This window comes from Schistocerca americana, chromosome 5 (genome assembly GCF_021461395.2).
Source record: "Schistocerca americana isolate TAMUIC-IGC-003095 chromosome 5, iqSchAmer2.1, whole genome shotgun sequence".
Lineage (NCBI taxonomy): Eukaryota > Metazoa > Arthropoda > Insecta > Orthoptera > Acrididae > Schistocerca > Schistocerca americana.
Window position 1 is genome coordinate 282747643 of NC_060123.1, and position 26484 is coordinate 282774126.

The 26484-nt window shown below is 40.9% G+C and overlaps 1 protein-coding gene across 1 annotated transcript in view; it reads left to right on the plus strand.

Annotated features, from left to right (window-relative positions):
* The first annotated feature begins 2639 nt into the window (after positions 1-2639).
* The window catches only part of LOC124615596 (murinoglobulin-1-like), a 283543-nt gene continuing 259698 nt past the window's right edge, over positions 2640-26484 (plus strand). The window contains exon 1 of the mRNA XM_047143583.1: positions 2640-2750. Within this exon, the coding sequence (XP_046999539.1) occupies positions 2674-2750 (77 nt within the window). The 5' untranslated portion in view covers positions 2640-2673. The remainder of the gene's footprint in view (positions 2751-26484) is intronic.

The window sequence follows — 26484 nt, forward strand, 5'->3', positions numbered from 1 at the left end:
CGTCACAAGAGAAGTCATAAGTTTTAGTCGTTTTTCACCTTCATTAGGTATTAGAAAACACATTGATAGTTACAGCCTGCGCAAGTATATTCAACGTAAGTTTCTTCTTTCGTCATTTAAATGTGAAACATTTTGAGTTACCCTTCCGTTAAATCGTACTATTGTAGGCAGAAGTTTTCAGAAAGGTTCCTTGACTCAAACCTGAATAGTATACATATAACTACTAACTGCATATAACTACTAAATCGTACTATTGTAGGCAGAAGTTTTCAAAAAGGTTCCTTGACTCAAACCTGAATAGTATACATATAACTACTATGATGCTAAATGTGAATAGAACAACTGTAAACCAACTTCTCTTCCTAAGTACTGGCAAATATTCCACGCGTACAATTCAGGAAACTTCGGACCGGAAGAAAGATCAGTGTCGCAAATGTACCGCATTTAAATTTGCTGACCGAGGACGAGAGACCTTTGAAGCAAGACCATGAGAAATATTTGTAGAGAAGATATTTTGCTCGAAAGTAGCGCAATGAAGACAAAATGCTAGTACAATGCGACCCAAGTGTTGCGGCTGTAAGCTTTGTGCTACAAGCCAGGTGAACACTCCAAAGGGACCTTGCGACCAAATATTCTACCCGAGAAAACTGGCATTATATAATTTCACCACGTACAAGCAAGGAAATCAAGACGGCATCTGTTAATTGTGGAACTAAAGTGATAGTACAAGGGAACAGACTGAAATCGTCGCATATGTGCTAGTGAGGATGTTAGATTTATGTGTGTGTGAATGTGACGGGTGGTGGGGGAGGGGGTGGGGGAGCGGGAGGAGGGGTCAGCAGAATAACATTACGTCTGTGTCTGTGTCAGAGGTTCCAATCTTTTCCTCTGATGGAACACCTTGAGAGTAAAATTTTGAGAAAAACTGGTTTTATTCAGTGATTACGTCTATTTTAAATCATAACGAATAACAAAGAAGCCAGAATAAAATTTTAAGAAGTGGTATCGCCAAAACGTCAAAAAAACGCCGTATTATTAGTAGTTTTTTCCAGAGCAGTTATTCACCTTCCGCAGAACACCAGTTTTTGTGAAATCGTAGAACCGCTCTGTGGAAGAACCGTCCAAACTTACAACCAAATGATCACACATTTTTGAAATCGACCATACAATAGTGTGATGCTATTCTTTCCAACTCTGAGAAGAAAAATTTGTATATGCCAGGGTGCCACCTTGAAGGATGATCTCAAACTCCAACATGCAGGAAGGACCGTCATCATACGACCCGAAAGACATGCCCAAAATTCCAAAGCACAGTGTTTTCCCACTCCACTATGAGAGAAACAAGTATCTTTCAGTGACAGAATTTGAAGGGGCCTTTAGTTAAGTAACCGTAAAAAGAAAGGGGCGTCCTTCGAGAAATATATCTGTTCCCAACACATACAAGAAAAAATTTCTTATAGCAGTGGCAAAACGTAAGGACCTGCTCATAATGTGTGAGAAACAGGTGATTACATATGAATTTCATGAATATTACGCAGTTTATTGGATGATGACACTATGTGTGTCACACTGCCTGAACAAGCTAGTGGGCAGTATACTGACTCTGTTTAAAGACTTCTGAGTACTAGATTACTTGCTAACCATTTGGTGTTCATTCAAGCTTTGGTTTATAGTTTATCTTCTTAATTTTGAAGCGGCAAAATTGGAATTGGCATCCGATATGTCATGATTTACTTTCAGTCCGCATGAGGAAATTCATTATGTCTCGGTCAGAACAATGAACGTGCAATTACTTCCTTCCCACCAAGGGAAGAGGTACGGTTAAAAATCTCATATCCCAGCATATTTTAATGTAGTAGTAATAAATTAGAAGCACACTGATTTCCTAGATTACTGTGTGAAACATTTAATTGATTTTATTTCAAAATTAGTGTAATGCATATTAGGTGTTTTGGCATGAAAGGGACAATATTACAGTCTTCTGATTAGTATCAGTAAACCACCCACGCCTGATTCTTTTGAAAGCATTGAACTCCTGTGTATAACAGCTTCAAAGGTCTGATTACTTTGCAAATGAGATACTGTGTTCAATATTTGAACAGCGAGAAAACGTTTAGAAAATGGTTGACATTTTGTTTAAAGTTTGTTGGAAGTCGCCGTTTCTCTACCTCGTGATGACTGGGTGTTGTGTGATGTCCTTAGGTTAGTTAGGTTTAAATAGTTCTAAGTTCTAGGGGACTGATGACCATAGATGTTAAGTCCCATAGTGCTCAGAGCCATTTGAGCCATTTGAAGTCGCCGTGGAGTCTTTTAGATAGGCAACCTGCAACTGGGTTTGTGCACGGGCTTAGCTATTTACATAAGACTTGAGTACGCGCTCTGAAACTTTACTTGCGGTGTGGTAGACGATCGAGACAACAGTATACGGCGATTGTTTGGTTATTTTTAGCCACTACAAGGCAATGCACTGATGCTAGTAGGGTGACATGAGTCATCACAATAACAGAAGTGCATTATTTCCCGTTGGCTGTTACCGATAGCGACTGCAGGCGTAGCGGTTCTCCGACGCGCAGAGGGCAGCGCCGGCAGCGAAGCGGGGAACAGTTGATAAGCGTTAAGCGGCGCACAGTAGCCCGTGGACCCGCGAGAACGACACTTCAGTGCTGCAAAGACATGGCCGGCGCCATGTCTATGCTGCTGTCTTTGGGCCTGCTGTCGTTTTTATGCCAAGCTTCGGCCTCAGGAACAAGGTTAGTGCGCATTCCACTGGGGTCGTCTTGTTCAAAGATATCGCTATAGTACCTGAAAGATAACGCTCACAGAATTTCTACTACACGCTGTGGGTGTTACTCCACTGTTGTCATATAAATGCTTCCTATGAACATTGTTGTACTGTTCTGCATCAGTCGGGGTTTACTGAAAATTAAATTCAGTCACAGACCTTAAGCTGTTACGTGGTTTCTCGTCTGTAAAAGGCGCTATCTGTTACGAAGGCAACATTTCGGTTGTGAGTGAATGTCAAACAAAGGTTGTGGTAGCAGATTAATCTGCAGTATAGCTCGAGATCTGTGTTCGACGTTGGGAGCATTTACTCTGTATTTAAAATACGACATTATGACGACGTGTGAACCTTGCCTTGCAGTTGGTTCAGCCTTTTCTAATTCCAATATGAATCCGGAGTCAGCATTCACCTCATGTTTAACGCACTTTTCTTCATAAATATCGAGAACTGCAAACTAAATTGAGAAACGCTGTAAAGTTTATACAAATAAGTGCCTAGCTTTCAGCAGGTGCATATTTATAGCTCCAGGACTGTTGAGCTTAGGAGAATTCCTTAAAAGAATCTGGTGAATAACGCAAATAACCTCATGAAGCAATGTTTTATGTAGGAACACGAATAATATCGAACAATTTAAACTTAATTCTAAAAATAAAATCTAGTAAAACTTTCAGGACGCTTTACAACTTTATTTGTAGCATGTAGTTGACCTAGGACGAATTGTCTCCACAGTAGATTGGCAACCGCTCCCTGATGTAGCAGAGCGACATAACTGTGTGCGGGTCAGAAGATGTGACCAAACTCGTGCTCTGATTGGTTGTCAGTGTGGTAGGTGTCTTGGAAAAAAAAACCCCAGCTATAGTCCGATTAAAATTACTTGATTGTTGACGTCAGCCAGCGGCCGCTACAGTGTTGCCACGTAGGCTGCTGGCAATCGCTCCGTTATAGGTAACACACAAATAGGGCCGTTCACTTCACAAATGCAGTTTATGTGTAACGCGGAGCAATTTTTGAAGCGTGAGGTATGACGGAAGTGCGGGATGCCCTGTCGAAAGCCGATTTTAAATGACCAATGACTAAATTGCGGTTGAAAAAAAAAAAAAGAAAAACACCAGCTGTGCGTAAAGAGTTTCGAACCTATCACTCTTTACCCGACCAATTATGCGCTAACCACTGCGCTGCGACACTACAATGCATAAGCTGTTACATTTAAGACTCTGATATTCCGTAGCAACGATAATTTGCAGCCTTCACAGCAGAATCGCGAGTAATGCGGGAGGATCGAGTAGGTAGTGTTTCGTTAGTGCTATGTATGAAACGTGTGTATATCGTTAGCATCGTTTGTGTGTGTGTGTGTGTGTGTGTGTGTGTGTGTGTGTGTGTGTGTGTGCGCGCGCGGTAATCATGTGAGATGAAATTAAAAGGACAGATCCAGGACTTGGGATCCAAACAAAAATTGGTTCAAATGGCTCTAGGCACTATGGGACTTAACATTTGAGGTCATCAGCCCCTAGACTTAGAACTACTTAAACCTAACTAACCTAAGGAAATCACACACAGACATGCCCGAGGCAGGATTCAAACTTGCGACCGTAGCAGTAGCGCGGTTTCGGACTGAAGCGCCTAGAACCGCTCGGCCACAGCGGCCGGCGATCCCAACACAGCAAGAGAGAAAGCCGGACAAGGTGAACTGACCAACTATTGTGCCAGTTTGGCAACGGCGATGGATTCAGGCCTGAGGTCGAGCGCTCTGACTGGAGGAAACCAGCTCAGCCCGTAAAGTGTCAACTATCAAGTAATTTTAATCGAACTGTAGCTGTCAGTTTGTTATTCTGATCGAGGCTTAAAGGTTGGATTTTGACTTCGTGCAAATATTGATTAACTGAATATTTAACAGATTTTTTTTTCTCTTTGCTAAACTCGGCTCTAAAAAAATAATTTGATGATGGCATATGTACATGATGTACACATGAATCTGAATTTACCTTCCGAATTTGGTTCTTTTTGCAGAAGAATGTGTTAAGTATAGATCGAATGTTGACGCGATGGATTATGTCAGAAATTAGTAATGGCGGAACCAATCGCAAAACTTAATGACGCGAAAAGAAAGGGTGTGGACGTTGGACATCGGGCTGCTCTACAGATTAGTCCCTCAACAAAATCAAAATATGTGGTGGGAAGACTGTTCCACGCGAGCAGAAACATCGCGAAAACTAGAGTGACTTTTACAGTTCATGGTTTCCACGAAGTCGTGTCGGTATTGTGCATAAGAGTGAATATTTTATTTGGCGGAGTTTGCAAAATGAAAAGCAAATCTGCTCAACATGCAGTTAATCAATATTTGCATGAAGTGAAAGCCTGTCTTTACGCCTGGATCAGAACAACACAGGTACAGTTTAATGCTATGTCGGTATTTTCAGCATGTGTTGAGACGTTCGGTTTTTTTTTTTTTTTTAATTCTAATAAGCAACTTGAAAATGCAGCCTCACTTGATCCTGACATCTGAGCCGCAAATAATTTTCGATTTTGGATGTATGCGGCCTCATTGGTAACGAATGCGTCAACTGCAAGCGGATCTATACCAAGATGATAATGAGCCCTGTCAGAGCGTTCCCCCCCCCCCCCCCCCCCACTAAACTACCTTTCTGCAATTTTTTCTATGCAGATTTAGGAGTTTTTAAGGTAGATGTAATAAAAATAAAGCATTATTGAAAATTATTACCTCTGAAGACGGCAGCTGTAGGAACCAAGCCGGCCGCCGTGACCGAGCGGTTCTAGGTGCTTCAGTCTGGAACCGCCTGATCGCTACGGTCGCAGGTTCGAATCCTGCCCCGGGCACGGATGTGTGTGATGTCGTTAGGTTAGTTATGTTTAAGTAGTTCCAAGTTATAGACCTCAGATGTTAAGTCCCATAGTGCTCAGAGCCATTTGAACCATTTGTAGGAACCAAGCACTGCCGTTGGCACATAACCATGTGACGCCCGTTCCAGTGCAGTCATTGGTTTATGGTACAGCCTGTACGAAGTAACACTGCGGTGGCAACAGCGCATGGTTACTGTCTCAGATAGAGGGGAAGGCTCGCAGGCGGAAGACAGGAATACATAAGGCAGAACAGCTCTTGTACCTCTTTCGGTTGATTCTTAAATCGTCTTAGTAGTTTTTTTTCTCGGGTCAGTTTCTGCGCCCTCTCTCTATCTGCGGCCTTGGAGGGCGCCTATCTCACCATTTCCTCGGTATGGCCCTGACTACATGCAACACTATACCCACACCCATTATAGTTTTGACATTTGTGTGACGCATGCAACAAGAATTTGTCCCTAACAGGGTTTATGCTTTAATTAGTGGGGCGATATATACTGAAGCGCCAAAGAAACTGGTATAAGGATGGGTATTCAAGTACAGAGATATGTAAACAGGCGAATACGGCGTTGCAGTCGGTAACATCTATATAAAACAAGTGTCTGGCGCAGTTGTTAGATCGGTTACTGCTGCTAAAATGGCAGGTTATCAAGGTGTGAGTTTGAACGTTGTGTTATAGTCGGCGCAAGAGCGATGGGACATCTCCGAGATGGCGATGAAGTGGGGATTTTTCCGTACGACCATTTCACGAGTGTACCGTGAATATCAGGAATCTGGTAAAACATCAAATCTCTGACATCGTTGCGGCCGGGAAAAAATCCTGCAAGAACGGGACTAACGACAACTGAAGATAATCGTTCAGCGTGACAGAAGTGCAACCCTTCTGCAAACTGCTGCAGATTTCAGTGCTTGGCCATCAACAAGTGTCAGCATGCGAACCATTCAACGAAACGCCATCGATATGGGCTTTCGGAGTCGAAGTCCCACTCGTGTACCCTTGATGACTGCACGACTCAAAGCTTTACGTCTCGCCTGGGCCCGTCAACACCGACATTGGACTGTTGATGACTGGAAACATGTTGCCTGGTCGGACAAGTCTCGTTTCAAATTGTATCGGGCGGATGGACGTGTACGGGTATGGAGACAACCTCACGAATTCATGGACCCTGCGTGTCAGCGGGGGACAGTTCAAGCTGGTAGAGGATCTGTAATGTGCGGTTGGAGTGATATGGGACGATATAGATGAGTGTTTGTACACACCCTTGGTAAATAGTGTACCGTTACGTTTTCTGAATAGTAGCGTATATGTCTGTTCCATTAATCTACCGTGATGAGATTATCTTCTAGATGAATTATGTTATTTGGAACAACTCGTCTCACGCTTTGTTGATATGCATTGTGGAAGAATTAGCCTCTTCTGTATTCTCCCAGAACGAGATATTTTCCTGCGGCCACATCATCTTTAACCGTTCCTGGTAATATTGTCATCTGATATCTTTTGGTAACGAATGATTGCATTAACTTATGTTAAAAGGATTAATCAAAAAGCAGCAAAGATTCTTATCTGCACGAGAGTATTGTTCCGCATTTGCTCGTTTTAGTTATAAGAAAACCAACAAGAAAGACGTTAATAATTACCATCCACTTTCCTTACTGACTTTTTTTCCCAGAAGTACTCGAAAAACAAATGTACTGTAGTCTCACATTTATGTAGAAGCAATTTACTTAGCGCATCACAGTTTGAATTCCAGAAGGGTCACTTACTAAATGTCACATGCCTTTAATAATAAAATATCGCCAGTTGACATTTTTTGTTTGCTTTCTAAGGTGTTTGATTGTATAGATATGTTACTCTAATAAAGAATTAAGTTTTAAGGAATTAGTGGATTTTAACACAACTGGTTTGAATCATTCTTAAGAAACACAATGCAAAAACTCGTGCTGAATAATTCAGACAATGTCGGAAGGAGAGAAATTTTAGAGCCTGGGTAGAAATCACAAAGGGTGTCCCACAGGGTTCAGTTTTAGGCCCACCCTATTCCTTTTATATGTAATTCACCTTCCACTTAAGCTTTTGTCAACCAGAACTGGTTTTTTGTGTATTATAATAAATCCAAGTAGACAGAAAACAACAGGAGAGATTGTTAACGATGTTTTCAAAGAGTTATTAAATGGTTATCTGAAAATGGACTATCTCTAAATTTTGAGAAATACGCAGTTACGCAGTCTGTACAACAGTCATACTAACAACTGATATAGCACCTGAACAGGAGTCGGTAGAAAAGATAGATTCCTCCAAAATTTTGGGCGCACATATTCGTCAAAACTTGAACTGGAATGAACATATTATTCAGCTGCTCAAAGAGTTAAGCTCATCTATGTTTCCTCTTCATATACTCGTAATTGCTAGCCTTAGTTACCAATGAATCAATTACTGACATATTTTGCACATTTCCACTCAATAATGTCTTATGAAATAAATTTCTGTTGTAAGTGTTGATTGCACAAAAGCGAGAGTAAGAATAATATGTGGTGTTCAGGTGCAGTCATAATGTAAGTACCTCTGCAAAGTGTTCAATATTTTAACTGCACTATCAAAATATGTACATTCGCCAATGACGTTCGTCATAAATAATCATCATAGTTTAAGGATAATGATGTCAATTCGTACAATACTAGAGGGAAAAAATGGCCTTCATTACCCATTACTGAAGCTGCCAGTAGCTCAGAAATGATTTCAGTATGCAGCAACAAAAATGTTTGATTATTCGCGCAATAACATTAAATGTCTAACAGATAGCAAAGTAAATTTCAAATTTAATATGAAATCATCTCCCTTAGACAGCTCCTCCTATATCTTGGGCGACTTTTTTAGTTAAAAACTGGTAGAAAAGAAACACTCAAGTTTTTCAGTGTAGTGAAAGTGTACTAGCATCATGAGCAGGACTAAAAGGTATGTTCATTAATGTTAACGGTATTGTCGTACACATAAAGTTCCTTTTCCAAGTGTTGGCACTGTCTGTGTGTGTGTGTGTGTGTGTGTGTGTGAGAGAGAGAGAGAGAGAGAGAGAGAGAATGAATGAATAACCAATTTTCGGTACATTGTGAGTGCTACTACAACTTCTTGTTAAGGAAGACTTTGCACCACTCTTGTCCATAGCAACAATTACTTCACTCGCACCTTGCACACCAATTTTAAGTCAGCCAAGTGTAAAAACCGTGCACTAAAGCTACATTTTGTAAATTACTTGATTCCTTCTGAACTAGCAGAAACGGGTAGATTTCTGTCTCCTGATGTTTAGTAATAATTATTAATAATAACTACGGTAAGCATTATTTTTACTGTTGTTTTGCGCTGTCAGTTAGTTCGTTCATCTGTTCTGATGTGAGAACTGAATCAATTTCTGGTCCATTGCAAAAATTATCTACAATTTGCAGAAGAAATTTTCACATCTTTAGCTTTTGATACGAGTCCCACATATATTGTTATAGATCCACTGTACCTACCGTTGATACGTGAAGACGCGCTCCAGTGATAATATCTGACAAGAAAATAAATATTTGTTTTATGCAATAAGCATTCGTCTCTTACAGTACTTATGCTAATTATCATTATCCTTCAAAAATTATTTCGTGACGGGCACAATCGAACCATTTTGCCTTCTAACTCTCAAAAATTTAATTACTCCCAGGTTGGCAACCACTGCTGCAAACTGAGTCGTTTCGCATCATTTCATTTAAAGAATCGTTCAAATGATCTATGGAACATGTAACTCAGCGGTTAGGCTTTTCACCAATAGTTTGTCGTAACCTACTGCATTTCGCAGCAGTGTTACGACTCTGCCACGGATCTTGTTTAGAACTGCGTTGCTGGCGAACAAGCTCAGAATGACTATAACTAATGTTTCGAAAAGTAGAAGGATACATAATTGTTTACTTTTTTTGTTGGGACGTTAGACATCGTGGTGAAGTGATTTTCTAAAACCGTTTTCGACAGTTTATCACTGCTTCACAACAGGTATCAATGTTTACAGTGGAACTGTTCTCGAAAATAGTGCGGTACTGGACTGCCATACTAAGACAATACAGGGCTGAAACTACAGTTTTAAATATATCATCGGATGGAAGAGAGTAAGGTAACTACAGGGTGTTTCTGGACATCAGAGGCGAACTTTGAGCGACAGTAAGTCTCATATAGAGAGCCCTGTAACAATCATTCCAGAGCCGACCTTAGCCGGCACGGAGATGTGTGCAAAACGTCCGCGCGGGTCTCTCCCACATGCCCCCCCCCCCCCCCCCCCCCTCGCCTCTCCTCCTCTTCCAATCTTCCAACACGGGCCACACACCTTCGTCACGTTCAAAAGAATTCTAACTTTCGTCATTGAAATATTACCTACGTATCAAAAGACTTACTACAGCAGACCTGCTGTTGTTATAGGAAAATAATTAATCGGAGAAGGAATCTTAATAGGTATGGTAATTACTAAAATGTTAATATTAAAAACTAACTTAGCTATGGGAATTCTTCCAATTTAATGAATTCAAAATCAAATAAGGTTCACAAGTATTGTTCAGGATATACACTTAAATGCTTTCTTCATTCGACTGTGCTCTAAATTTACAAGATATTATTGAGTTGTAGCTTATAAAGATTAAGGGTTATTGCCTTACGCACTTTACACAAAACATCTTTTGCTTTTTGACGAGCAAATTCATCAACAGTATCTTCAAAATTTAGTTTTGAAGCCACGTCGTGTTCCACTGACAGCTCAGTAAGAGAAGACATGCGTTCTTGGGAAATTCTGCTACTGAAAGAATTCTTGATAAGCTTCAAATGTGGAAAGTTCTTTTCAGCGGAGGCGACAGACACTGGCACGGTTTGACAAACTCTAAAATACTGGGAAATGTGTTTCCAATGTCATTCAAGTGTTTCAGTATGAACATAGGTGTTTCCACGTCTCGGGGCACCATTCCTCTGAACACTTTAATTTCTGTCTGTGTATTTTGAACATTCACCATTTGTGTTCACATTTAGCTCTTTCTCAAGGTTTTAACATAGCATTTTCAGTTCTTCGTCCTGTGTGTATTTTAAACGTTCTGGAGAAAACAAAAAGCCGAATATTTCGGAATACTTAGCCAGTTGGATAAACCTTTCAAATTTTTAACAGTGTGTCAGCGACAGTGTAGAAAAAAACGGTATTGTATTTCTCCTTTGAAGGTTGATCTCTGCAAACCATGTCGTCCTTTCGTAATCAAATTGCTTCGCCTTCTTGCGAATTCTACTGTTATCTGCCCATTAACAAAACCTCCTTCAGGAAGTTCCCAATAAAATTCACTAGGCTTTCGAGGGGCTTAATTACAACATTCACGTCCATGTTTTTTGCTTGAAGTGCCTTACTTGCTGCGTTAATAGCGAAGATGTCATACCATATGACAACGCCTACAGTAACGACGCTTTCTAATTCGTTCACAGCAAGTGAGCGTGCTTCGCTCTTTGTTTTCGATTCAACAGTGCTGTTGCTTACCTCAAGAAGGGCAACCTCTTGTCTGGTACCTTATAGCTTCGACACTCTACACCCTTCTTCCCCTCGAGTATCTGAAAACTTCTTCACTGTTAAAGATGGTACTCTGTTCAGTAAGATTTCCCATCTCTGAGTGGTTGCATTTAAAACAATGTACATTCTTTGAATTACACCAAAAAAAAGTGAGTTCTGTTGCTGCAAATTTTGCCCCATTTGATAACACAAGATTAAGACTGTGGCTGGCACGTGGCATATAAAATGCTCTTGGATTGCACGTTAGGATTCTGACGTGAACGCCATTTTGATAATCATATTTGCGCCATTATGGTAACACTAGACTCTGCAGTCATGAATATCGAGTCCTAGTTGATCAAGTTTCGACAAAACGCTTTCAGTCAAACTCTCTCCTGTTGTTGAAGTGACTTTCAGAAAATCTAGGAAGTGTTCTTCTACAGTCACTGCGTCTTCTGAAAAATTTGCAAACCAATCAGTCAATGTTATTTGTTCATTGTGGCTTGTATCAGGAGTATAATCAAGTATGACAGAAAAATATTTACTTTCTTTTACAAAATTAACAATGCTGTTTTTCACTTTGTTGGCAAGCAAATTTATGAGTTCATTTTGAATATTTTTCAAAGATACCACTTTCTTGTTTGACATTCCGTCCATTTTTTGTACCTTTTATGTGATTAAATGATTGTTCATGCTCTTGAAGCCGATTTCTTAAATGAACACCACACAGTCCACCACTTAACAGCTTGTTTGGAGGAGATCCAAAAACTAAAAACTTTGTCGGTAGATTTTGAATACAGAAGCCATTTACGACCCCTTTTTTCTTCATTTGGTAAAGATCTTACGTAGAAATGAGCTGAAAAGTTTCTTCTGTTCTCATTTAAATGATACTCAAAATTTACGATTTTAGTCTGGCCTTAATGTACAATTTCATTTTATCATGGAGCTATGTTCACTTGTATCTGAAGCATCACAAAATGAGAGGCTACTGTTAATGCCTTTCGTCCTTTAACCATATTTTAGTCTCATTGTCTGAAGTTATTGGTCGAACAAACTTTTCGAAAGCCCCTCTTTGTGGGTTCAAAAACTTCATCTTGTAGCTTTTTCCTGATATTTTGAGCACCTGAATCGTCGTTTATAAATCCGTCTCTCTCAGGAGACATTTCCCTCGGCGTGAACTGGAAAAGTACCGTGCGTTGAAACTGACGACAATGAACGAATCATTATGTGGGAAACCCCTGCTGACGGAAGAATGTAATGCTTGATTGTTAGCCACAACAATGAGCTGAAAGGGCGCTAAAAATGTAAATGTCGTGTGAGTAGGGCCTCCCGTCAGGTAGACCGTTCGCCGGGTGCAAGTCTTTTGGTTCGACGCCACTTCGGCGACTTGGCGCGACGATGGGGATGAAATGATGATGATTAGAACAACACAACACCCAGTCCCTGAGCGGAGAAAATCTCCGAACCAGCCGGAGATCGAACCCGGGCCCTTAGGATTGACAGTGTGTGTCGCGCTGACCACTTTTTTTTTCTTGATCTCATTTTGTTCTATGTTGTTCGTTGAATTTGTTCGTGACGGACGTCCGATGACATCTGTTCAGGTTGTTCGTTGATCCGTCCACTCAGTTCTTTATTACAGACTCTGACCGAGCACGCTGAGCTACCGTGCCGGCATCTCAGCCGCCGGGTGCGGACACGGAGAGGCGCTGAGAAACAATGAATCGCTTACCTCTTAATTTACACATGAGCAATAATCATATGCTGACAGATAACTATAGCTCATCAGTATCATAGCCCCTGGTTCCCTCGACTCCTACGCAAACATAAATTTCAAGGACGTACTCCAGTGCCCACAGTCATGTCACAGTGGATATGTAAGTGTATTACATTACATTGAAAGTAGTTTCAGAAACACCTTACTTTATTTTTTCAAATTATCTGTAATAACAAAATTACGGCTGACTGTTTTCAAATTACCGTCGAAAGTTTTCCGCGGGGCTCCAGAAGTGGGGGACGCTGTACGGTTGCACCGTTTGCACATGCCTAAGGCCGGCTCTGAATCCTTCTCGTTAGGCTAATGCAATCCTCAAAATACACTCATGCACACGATTTTTTGCGATGCACGCGATCTACATCTACATTTATAGTTCGCAAACCACCTTACGGCGTGTGGCGGAGGATAATTTGTGTGCTACTGTTATTTCTCCCTCTTTCCTGTTCCATTCGTGAACACTCCCTGGGAAGGACGATTGTTGGCAACATTCCGTGTGCGCTCGAACTTCTCTAACTTTACCTTCATGGTCTTTTCGCGAGGTAGCAATATATTCTTTGATTCTGGTAGGAACGTACGCTCTCATAATTCCTACAATAAATTACACTATGATATACAACGTTTTCTGTAACTAGTGTTATCAGGTCGAATATATTAATTTTCTAGGTAGTGCGTTACGAGAATCGGGAACTATCTTCTCAAATCGGGAGAACTAAAATAAATATAGTTGTTATAAATCAGCAGCTATGGTATTTCTTTTTGTCATTAACCAGTGACAATTTAATTACGGTAGTAAAACTGGTAGTACATGTTTACTAATGAAAGTTGACATACTTTTTTCAAGACAAAAGTGCTACTTATCTAATTTTAAATACTTTTACAAATACACTTTACTTTTAAGTAAAGAATAAGTCATCAAACGCAACAACATTTTCTAACACACAATTGAACAAAACCCGACGTTTTAATTTCACGGAATGGGCATATGATTAGTAAAACAGTTCAAATTTCTTGGTGTTCAGGTAGGGTGTCGTGGAAAGTACATGTTCAGGATCTTGTTCAAAGACTTAATGGCGCCATTTTTACTATTCGAACGGGACTGAAGAAAGTGATAGTTCGATACGAAAAGTAGTCTACTCTGCTTATTTTCATTCGCTTATGACAGATGGTATTATATTTTGGGGTAATGTAATCCACGCGCTTTCAAATCGAAGCTGAAGAGTTTCCTCATAGGTCATTCCTTCTACTCTGGCGAGGATTTCCTTGAAAAATTTGGCTGATTCCTGTGTTATTTTGTTGATTTCGTTTAAATTAATTTATGGCTTGTTATTTATTGGGTACATAAATATTTCATTTTATCTGTTATTACTTTTATGTTGTAATTTCATGTACTGACACGTTCCATGTCCTTGGAGATTTGCTCCTCAATGTCATCCTAAGAGACTAAACATGTAAAAAAAAATCATCATAATTTTTTCTACATTGCTAGTATGGTTTTTAACATTCCGGCAGGCGCGCCTACTGTTGCCACACGAGCAGGCGCGCGTTGTAAAATTTACAACATGGTCATTTGTCAGTAAAAACAAACGTTTCTTAAACAAACTATTGTATTTATTGAAGAAAATGGCTCTGAGCACTATGAGACTTAACTTCTGAGGTCATCAGTCCCTTAGAACTACTTAAACCTAACTAACCTAAGGACATCACACACGTCCATGCCCGAGGCAGGATTCGAACCTGCGACCGTAGCGGTCACGCGGTTCTAAACTGAAGCGCTTAGAACCGCACGGCCACACCGGCCGGCCATTTATTGAAGAATGCAGTTCATATTCGCTATCTTCAACATTTATAACAAAAGCTTTTGCTCATTTAGTTCTTTAAATAATAATTTAGCCAGTTTTTTCTGACATATGTCCACTTTCATTACACCTTTCACAGACAACTTTTTTGCGAATTAATTCCCGTAATATTCAGAAAAATGAAAAAGTATCTAATGTCCATCACCTTGTAATTCTTGAAATGGGGTATCAGGCACAATTTTAGCTACGACGTCCGCTCCACCATTTGTCATGTTGTACTCAATGATTATTTCAGGTTTGTGTGTTTCTTCATCCACTGTCGCCATATCATGCACAGCAGACAAAAGTATGATAGCACAGTTTTTACAAGTAACAAATGAAACTGAGGTCTTATCCTAGTGAAATCCAAACATTGCACTTCCAGTTTATTTTGTTTTGTAAGGGAAAAATTCTGGAATTTGGGGTCTGTTTTTCATTGTACCAATGCTAGTGTTAGTCTTCTCAAGCATATATTCAAAAAGTACAAGGTGTTTATAAATGAATATCGGGGTTTTAATGCTTTATAATATTTACTGTATTAAACTTAACAGTTATAAATGAAATGTCAAATGAAAAAGCAACTCAAACAATTTTACCACGAAGCTTATAAATGTTCATTCTGTGCACCATTTGTCACACAGCTCACATCAAGTCTATAGCCGAATTCTTCCTAGACGCTGATAAGTGTGTCTTTAGTGATTGTAGCAACAGCTGCTTCAATCCGGTTTCTTAATTCAGGGAGGTCTGCTGGTAGCGGAGGCACGTACACACGACCATTGATGAAGCCCGAAAGGAAAAAATCGCATGGCGTTAGGTCGGGAAAACGTGCAGGCCATGCAAAGCAAGCCCTGTCATTGGGCCCCTTGCGGGCTATCCAGCGTTTGGGTACAGTGAAGTTCAACCAATCGCGTACTTCGCTATGGCAATGCTCACATTGATCATTTATAAGGTTCTTGGTGAAACTGTTTGAGTTGCTCTTTCATTTGACATATCGTTTATAACTGTAAGTTTCATGTAATAAATATTATAAAGAGTTAAAAGCCCGATATTCATTTATAAACACCCTGTAATTAGCTTGTGTACCAATTGTCAGTTGTAAGGTTCCTGTTAGAGTTTTCCATAGGCACCACATGTCTTTTCACTATGTCCTAGGAGCATCAGATACCCGATATTGTCCTTTGGTTGCATGCCGCAATAAACCTCCAGATTACGCCAATAAAATGTTTTTCCATCACATAGCGCAAACATTTTTGTCCCATATTTAGCTGGTTTGCTGGGTATTTACTGAATCCATCTACAGCAGTCTCCGTAGGGGTGAATTCATTGCAACCAACTTATCAGATTTTCTCCTGTCATACAGGAGCATACAGCAGTTAGAAAAAAACAGAAACCTATTGTAGCTTACTGCAGTCCTAAGCAGTAGCTTTCCTGTTCCGTCTGCTGCCCAGAGTTCCAGTATGGAAAAAAATTCCCTAACACAGCCATTATTTTGTCACTTTATTACCTCTTTTGCGTGAGAATTGATGTGTGTCTCGTTGATAATTTATATAGGTATTCGTACAGTTTACCATTTCATGAATAAAGTCAAGGTCAATGGCTTTCAAAAAAGCACTAACTTCATCATTTATACCCATCACCTTTCTCTTCGGATCTGGTGGAATTTGCACAATGTTTTTTTCTGTTGGTTTTTGATGTTTTAGCATACTCGCTTTTACACCAACGTGAAACTTTGTCTTTTCAATAAAGAATCCTCGTACATCCTCTGTCTCTTCGGGATCATCACTAACCTCACCTTCAAGTTCAGAATCACTGCCGTGGTCCCATTCAATGTTTTCATACTCAAATCTGCTTTACTTTCCTCCAAGTCTGAAAAGTCTGGGTAGACTTTATCATCACCTTCTTCGAGCAGTTTGCGAATTTCTTCGTCTGATACACCCTTTGAATTGGGGGAAAAAAACATCAAAGAAATGAAATTAATAAATATATTCAGATGTCAGTGTAGCCAAAGTAACGTTTAATGTGCGTCTCTAAAAACTAAACAAACAACGAGCAAGTGTAGTTAACTTTTTGGTACACTTTCCTATGGACTGAGAGCTCGCACAAAGCTTGCAACTGACACACCAGCAGGCGCGCATTGTACTTTTTGCAACATTCGTCATGTCGTTGTTTATAGTTCTAAAAACAAACTGAGAAAGCTAACCAAATGAAATGAAGCCACTTTAACATTGTCGAGAAAACATCAACGATGGAGTACATGGCATCAATGGCGCAATAGCTCAAGGTTAAGGCGTTGATTAAACATAAAAAAATCATCTGTTGTACTTTTTACAACAGCGCGCCCGCTCGAAGGTTAAGATGTCAAATCACAACATACGTATATGTATTCATAAATTAAGTGATTTGAATGATAGCCGGCCGAAGTGGCCGTGCGGTTAAAGGCGCTGCAGTCTGGAACCGCAAGACCGCTACGGTCGCAGGTTCGAATCCTGCCTCGGGCATGGATGTTTGTGATGTCCTTAGGTTAGTTAGGTTTAACTAGTTCTAAGTTCTAGGGGACTAATGACCTCAGCAGTTGAGACCCATAGTGCTCAGAGCCATTTGAATGATCGTCTTATAATCAGTATGTATTATTACATTTGTCTTACTAAAATCTACAACGCATGGTTATGGAATAATAATTTTTTATTAAAATTATATTCTGAAATAGATTTTACAGCTTTAAGCAGCGCTTTGTTTTGTGCATGACATTTTAAAGTTGGCCTTTATTTGTATATCTGCTTTTATGTGTTCAAGAGATAATCAAATTCATTTCTCAGACAGAAAAAAGTTTTTTCTGTTGCTGCATTTGAAACAGGTGTGAATGCCATGAAAGAAAAGGAAAAAAAGGCTTCAGCAAATTCGAAAGATTATAGTTTTCAAGTAAAGTGTGCCATTTTTGTGGTGTTGCTAAGTTCTTCTGTACTCTTGGCATTCAGTACTTCTTTTACATCAGGAACTTCCTTATAAAGATCGTCCATTTGAAAACGTGTGTCAATAGTACAGGGTGATAATCATTGAACTATATGAAAAGACACCTAGATTAGTTACAAACTACGACGTGCAAACAATTTATTCAACATATAAACGTAACTACATATATTCGGATTTAGGTTATAAGTTTCTGTATGTCCATCATTTTAGAAATGGTTGCGGAACTCGGCTGTTCGATAGAGCATATCAAATTAAATACCTTTCAGCCGTCAATTTTCAACCTTATTTTATTTGGCAACCAGTTTCGGCATTTTACTACGCCATCTTCAGGCCCGTGGCCGACGTGTAGGAAGAATCTACCGCGGCTGTGTTCAAAACAGGGCCAGCAATACTGGCATTAGTAGATATCTGTTTGCTACAATCAAAGTAGTAAGCAGCAAGTAGATATCTACTAATACCAGTATTCCTGGCCCTGTTTTTTACACAGTCGACGTAGATTCTTCCTACATGTCGGCCAGAGGCTTGAAGATAGCTTAGCAAAACGCTGAAAATGGTTGCCAAATAAAATAAGGTTGAAAATTGACGGCCGAAAGGTATTTAATTTGATATCCTCTAGGTTATGACAAGTTTAATATGCCTGCCATTGGCGACGATGTGGCGCTGACGAATAGCGAAATTCTGCGTGACCCGTTGAGGTGTCGGAGAATCGATGGTGTCAATGACCTCCTGAATAACAGTTTTCAGCTCAGCGATGGTTTTGGAGTTATTGCCGTACGCCTTGTCTTTAATACAGCTCCACAAAAAAGGAGTCGTATATGTTCAGATCCGGAGAATAATGCGACCAATCGAGGCCCACGCTGGCGGCCTCTGCGTAGACTAGAGCTAGAATGCGGCCCCCTAAAGTGCTCCTCCACGACATCAACCATTGTCCTCCTTCGAAATCAGAGTCACTTTGGATAATAGGGATGAAATCATCTTCCAAAACCTTCACGCACTGTTCGCTAGTCACCGTGTCATCAAGGAATATTGCACCGACTATTTCGTGACTGGACACTGCACACCACACAGTCACTTGTTGAGAGTGAAGAGACTTCTCGATTGCGAAATGCTGAGTCTCAGTCCCCAAAATGCGCCTATTTTGCTTATTGACGAACCCATAAAAATGAGAGTGGGCTTCGTCGCTAAATCAAACCATATTACATCGAAGTCCTGTTCGTCAGCTCTGTGGACGATAGTGTTGCCGAAACGCAACCGCTGTTCCAAGGTCCTGAGACTTAATGGCTGATGGGTTTGAATTTTGTATGGAAAGTGGTGCAGGTCTTCAGCAACAATCTGTCGCAGAGTCTCCCGGTTGATTCCCACCTGTTGTGCAGCTCGCCTGATCGATTTCCTGTGGCTGGTTTGAAACACAGCGTGTGTGTTGCGATGTTTTCAGGCGTTTTCACCCATCTTGGACGACCGACTTTGCCAACACCATCATCACGAACACTACCCGTTCTCTCAAACTTGCAGATCAAATTCTTGATTGTTGGCACAAAAAAATGGCTCTGAGCACTATGGGACTTAACATCTGAGGTCATCAGTCCCCTAGAACTTAGAACTACTTAAACCTAATTAACCTAAGGACATCACACACATCCATGCCCGAGGCAGGAGTCGAACCTGCGACCGTAGCGGTCACGCGGTTCCAGACTGAATCGCCTACAACCGTTCGGCCACACCGGCCGGCGATTGTTGGCACACTTGGGCCGGTTGTCTTCAGTTTGAACTCGGTCGCAAACTCTCATTGAATTGGGCTGTTATTGCTCGCATAGTAGACCTCCACAAGCGATATACGCTCAGGCACGCTGTACCGTGACGTTTTCGCGTGCAGATGGACGAAAACAACAAAGCGCTTGCGCGTGCGCTAATTCCATCATGCCACGGCGCCAGCCATGCAGTTTGAACGTCCTAACGCGAACCGATCAGAAGTTATGATGATTTTATTTCGAATAGCTCAATAGTTGTCACCTGTATGCTTTTCAATAATATTAACAATTCGTAGTAAGTTAAAGGATCATCATGTAGAGAAAGAGGCTGAAACAATTTTAATTCGTTGTCATTAAACTCGTCAATATTTTACACAGTGTAAGTATAAGAAATTCTGAACAAAAAATGTTACATGAACATAAGGCCGCAAATGTTTCGATAGGGAAGTGTGGGTATTGAAAGAAACTTTAATTCTGCAAAATTGATATGCACAACGTGAACTTATACGCAATACAACTGGACTGTAACATAATTTTCTTGAAAACAATGTTGCAGAGAAGTACGGTTATGTTACACATTTTTATATAATGTTTATTTACTTTGCATTTAGTACGTAATGCATTACAACATACATGTTACATGTATTCAGTTGAAAAAGACGTCCCACGTCATTTACAAACGGCTTTAACACTTATCGTACAGATGTCGTACAGTTCACAGAACAGGCACGAATATCCCATCATGAACATCAATGCACTTTTGCGCTCTAGCGATAACATGTTGTGTTGTTTGTTCACTTGCCTGTGGTTGGTTCCTAATCAATTCAGCAACGTCCATGATGCGACGAAGCAGTTCATCTCCTGTATTACCTTCACTTTGTGCATCTCTGATTTCATCCAACCCCATAAACCTAATGGTGTAAGGTGATCTTGGAGGCCAGTTGATAGCACCGCCACGGCCAGTCCAGCGATTAGGGTAGGTGCGGTTGAGATGGTCCCTCACACCTAAGGTAACATGTGGAGGGGCCCCTTCATGTTGAAAGTACATTCCAGTTCGCTTGACTAAAGGAACGTCTTGCAATAGTTCCACAAATGAATTTTCCAAAAAATGCAGTTACTTCTCTCCTGTCAATCGCTGATTGATAATAAATGGAACTATCAAAAGGTTACCAATCACGCCGCACCAAACGTTTATGAGAAATGGAATTTGCTATTCACTGAAGCGTGTATATTTTCCCGTGATCATCGATGATTATTTGGTGTGTTGTTTATTCCATGTCGTGAAAATTGGGCTTCGTCAGTGAATAGTATGTATGGAAGCAACTGACTATTCTCAGTTACCCAGTGACAGAATTGAAGTCGTTGGGCATTGTCGCCAATGAGGAGATTTAGGACACATTTCATATGAAACGGATACAGGTTTTCCGCATGTAATGTTTCCCATAACCGTGTCTGTGGGACATTCATACGCAGGGACATTCTTCGCATGCTCGCTCTGGGAATTCACGCAACACTTGTCATAATTTCTTACTGTTCTTGCAAAGTTTTTTTGACGTACACGCTCGGGCGAAAAATGTCTACTTGGAAGAGAGCCTGTTGCACGCAAAGCGATAAACACTGTGGTAAACACCCTGCAATCAGGTAATCGTCGAGTCGGAAGCCGCCTGTGGTATTCGTCTCTTGCAGCGGTAGCACTACCGTCGCAGAAACCATAAACATACACCATATCTGCGTATTCCTCATTACTGTAGACGTGTGGCATTGTTAGCAGCGCTTGTACGAACACAGTTAACAGCATACACTACACAGCTAACCGATCCGTCGCCGGCACACTACAAAATGCGGCTTACACAGCACAACTGCGCAAGCTGATTGTATTACGTACTACGTGCGTCACATGACCATAATACATGGTAGGTTGCATAGCGTAAACATGGCATGTACCCGTGCATTGTTTGCAAGAAAATCACGTTACGGTCGGGTTGTATTGCGTATACTTTCACGTTGTGCACATCAGTTTTACAGGATTAAAGTTCGTTTCTATACCCATACCTCCCTAACGAAGCATTTGCGGACCCATGTTCGTATAACATTTTTTGTTCAGAGTTACTTATACTATCACTGTTTAAAATATTGACCTTTCCTCCCCCCACACCCTGTATATACCTTACAGCATTTTTGCACCAGGAGCAGAAACATGTTTTTATTACTGAGGCAATTTCAGTAGGTAACATTGTTATTAAATTTCTGCAAGTGAGACCCAAAAATTTATTTTCAGTCGTTTGCTTTAATTTGTTAGTGACGCCGACCGCTATATCACAGTTTTCGTAAATACTGTAGTGTTACATTTTCAAGGCTCAGTATATCATCACGTTGGACTTCCAGTGTGTTTTTGAAGAAAGCGAGATAAGGTTCTATTTGCTGACTATTAAAGAAGTTCCGGAGTACAAAAGCACACTTGTCTTCTCCTAGAGACATAAAGTATTTCTTAGATATTTCGTAAGGCTTTAATGTATGCACTACAGACTCATGTATTTCATTTTAAAGCTTTTTCTCTTTCTGCATAATAAGAAAAATGACTATGCAGCTTAAGAATAAAATTCTCCATATCAATTTATACGCTTTTGTGTAAAATAGTGCTGGAAATCCCACTGGAATAATATTATTGTTTTCAATGAATAATATTGTTGTTTTCATTACACAGCATCTGAAAATCGAAATTGTGGCATCCGTAATTAACAATTGCTTTGTCTACACAAAAACTGATAAGAAATTTGAAATGGCTAATGCAGTTTCATCTGCGTCTTCTTAAAAGTCAAGCACACCTGTATTTAAATTTGTCTTCGGACTATAAAACTTACCAGCAATGGAAATACTTAGTTGTGCTGTGGTAGAAGCATTTGCAGCACCACTGTAAAATATGCCACTTTGAAGGACCGCTGTTGTTTCTTGCATAGACACTGTACCTAAAACATTATGCGGAATTGCGCCGGCCTTTGTTTTTCTAAGTTTAAGTTTTTCTGAAATTATGGAATCGCTGGACGAGACTCATCAAGCTCAGTTTCACAGTCCAGAGAATTAATTATACACTAGTGTGTGCGTAACGCAATGACAGGTTTTAGTTACTTCGGGAACTTTAAGCTTTTCTTTCTTAGTAATTGGGTGAAAATAAAATGGTTATGCGATTGCAGACTTTCTCGGCGTATTTCAGCTATGACATCTTCACGGGTTATCAGCCGAGTGGCGTCGTTTTCTAGTCGCAACGTTTCAATGGATTGTGTATCCATCATCTTCAGACGAAGTGTCGGGATGCTGTCTGTCGCGCGCCTATGTAGCCAATGGACCGCTATCAGATTGGTCGGTGGCCGGAATCTGATAGCGGTCCAGCGGCTACAAAGGCGTGCGACAGGGAAAGACCCTCTATTCCCGCAGCACTACAGGCCGATTAGCCTCTTGCCAACTCTCAGCAAGATCTATGAGCGCCTCCTGCTAAGACCCATACAAGAACATATTACCAGAGAGCAAATTCTGCCGGATTTCCAATTTGTGTTCCGGCAGAACCACTCTGCCCCACAACAGGTCATGAGAATGGTTGAAGCAGCCACTGAGGGCTTCAACCACAGAGGCTACTGCGGGATAGTGCTACTAGACGTAGCCAAAGCCTTTGATTCAGTATGGCATAGAGGGCTACTCTACAAGTTGTACACGCAAGGGTTTCCCGGGAGCATAGTTCAGCTCATTAAGAGCTATCTCACGAATAGGACTTTCTCCGTCAAAGTAGAAACTGCCACCTCCACCAGAAGGGGTATTCGTGCCGGAGTGCCACAGGGATCGGTCCTGGGGCCCGTATTGTACAGTTTGTACACTGCGGACACCCCAACGGCCCCCCTGGTGCACACTTCACAGTACGCTGACGATACAGCCTTCTACACGATAAATGCGAACAAGGACCTGGTCATCCGTAGGCTACAAAAGGTTTTAGATGACACAGAAACTTGGGCCCGTCGCTGGCGCATCACGATCAACTCCGAGAAGACGCAGGCAATGCTGATTACCCGCAGGCTCGGAAGGCGCAAACCTCCTCAACATCCCCCCCTCCACCTCCACCTAAATGGAACCCAACTCCCCTGGCGCAGAACCGCCAAGTACCTTGGCGTAACCTTGGACTCTCGTCTTACGTGGAAACCCCACATAGATGAGGTCCACAGGAAGGTCTGCGCCAGAATGTCCATCCTATACCCTATCCTGAACACAAACAGCTCCCTTCCCTGCCCAGTAGCAGTAAATGTTTACCAGACCCTGATCCGGCCAGTAATGGAGTATGCGTGCCCTGTCTGGGGATACGCGGCAAAGCAGCACCTGGACAAACTCCAGAGGCTGCAGAACCGCGCCCTCAGAAGGGCACTGCGTCTACCTCTTGGATTCCCCACAGACGACTTGCACGCCGCAGCCGAAATCCCACTCCGGAGAGAGCGTTTCCAGGATCTGGCAAGGGCCTTCTATGAGGGTTCTTCCAGATCCGGAAACGCGCTCATCCACTCCCTAGGTCGGTACGACATGTCCCGCGATAAGCATAAGCGCCCTATGACGATCTTCGACGATTAAGTCGAAGAGAAAATCCCAATACCCAATCCCTAATCCAGTTCCTTCCCATATAACACCAATCTTTTCGCCTACCTCAGGCAAGTACTAGACTCACTCACAACAAACATCACAAGTCACAGACACCAAAAAACTGTAGAAAAATCACACACACACGTTCACAGGGGAGTAAAAGCCGAAAGGCTACAAACTCCCCCACACACACTTCCCCAAAGAGGGGAAAGTAACAGATGTGAGCAGCAGCAGCATCCCGACACTTCGCCTGAAGATGATGGATACACAGCCCATTGAAACGTTGCGACTAGATGACGACGCCACTTGCCTGATAACCCGTGAAGATTTCATAGCTGAAATACTCCGAGAAAGTCTGCAATCGCATAACCATTTTATTTTCACCCATTTACATTGAACATACTCCTCATTTTGCTTCCTTCTTACCACAGCATTTTGTAACTGTTTCAGTGCTAAAAAGTCAGAATGCTCCATTTCTGTGCATACAAATTTATTTTTTCTGCCAATTTTCCTAGTTGTTTCAAAAATATCATCTGGGGAAAACAGAAACTCTTTCTTATTTGTTTTTCTGTCTGGGCAAAATCCCTGTCATTTGGCAGTTATGAGTGACCTGGGAGCAGGATTTTAAATCAATAATGTTGACATGAAGTTGAGGAGATTGTGTCACTTTCATTAGCATTAGGGCAATGTTTATGATCTTGTTTTGCCCATCACACGTGTCACTGTACGCAACTACCTGTTTTTGAGAAGTGACACACTTTTCAATATGTTTCAATAAACACATTCCAATTTCCTGTGAACCCCTTGATCCAGATCTTTCATCCCAAAAATACATATGGATTTTGCCATCACTTAAATTGTGGCATCAAAAATTATACACATACATCTTTCTTTTCTAGTTCGATATCTATGTTGTCAGTTCAGTAAATGCAAGTGCTTTTTTCAGGTCAAAGATAAACACGAACATCTGGGAATCTGACTCTTTACTACATGCTGTGTCTGTAGCCATTGCTGTTCTTGCAGCTTCAGCCCTCCTAAGGTGAAGTTCCTTTTCAGTTTGAAGCTTTCTTTTTTCTTCTGCGGCTGGTCCCGGCGGAGGTTCGAGTCCTCGCTCGGGCATGGGTGTGTGTGTTTGTCCTTAGAATACTTTAGGTTAAGTAGTGTGTAAGCTTAGGTACTGATGACCTTAACAGTTAAGTCCCATAAGATTTCACACACATTTGAACTTTTTTTTTCTTCTGCATTGGTAGCAGCGTCCATTTCAAAGCTCAATTCGTCAGAAAAAGAGAAAGTGTCTTTATGTGGTGGTCGAAATGATAGGCTGAAGTCTTTGTTAAAGATTTTTCGATAGATTATATGCATTTATCTTTTTACAACTCGTACATTTTGGCCACACACAGCTTAAGATTTAAAAACCTTTCGTGGAGATTATCCTTCCTTGAATAATGGCTCTCTGAAACTGGAAAGCTTTTGATGTGTTCCTTGTCATCATTGATCAGACCTTCTGGTACAGAGAATTTGTTCTGATGTTTGTCCTTTCCATGAAGGTGAGGTGCACCGTCTTCCTTACTTTTTGTTAAAAGCCTAGAGAGTTATCCATTAAAAATGTCAAAAGTATTCCAGAAAAACTTCTTGCATACTATTGCACAGTTTCCGTTCACATGTAATCGATATTTATAAATAGAGCTTTTCTGAGAACCAAAGCCATCTCTTGGTCGTCGGCGGTTAAGTGAATAATACGTGCATAAACCATTCAGATAACTATTTTGGTGATTAATATCACTCATAGCCCAGAAATGGTCAAATAACGTCTTCCCGTCATCCTCTGAAATTTTTTTGAAACATTTACGTGCACACCTGCAGTCTACATTGCGAAATGTTTTTGGAGGAATTATTTTACCAGTTGCTGTGACGTATAACTCCCCAGTATTCCTTTTTGTCTTGCTTTTCATATGTATCCGTTTTCCTTGCTCCCTTCTTGCTTCGAGTACGCTTCCTTTTTGTCTGCATATTTGCGGCTGCACCGTTCGCACAGGCATCAGTAACAGTGTCTCCTGTTTCGTCATATTTGCACTCTCATTGGAAGTTTCGTCGTCATCCGTATTGGTATCTGTATATAGAAAGTAACACAAGTTATGATTTATACAGCACCAGATGATTGAAAACATTAAGATGGACACCCTAATTTTCCATTGTTATTGTCAATATAACCATTCTCGCATATTCCTTTTGCGGAACAAAATGTCTATAATGCTGATAGAAAAGTAAGTAAATTCTTTTTACCTGCAATCGTTTGAAAATTTGGATCGTCAATGGCGTCACGGTCATTTGATAATACTCCTGAATCTATCATCTTCGCAAGAAATAGAAA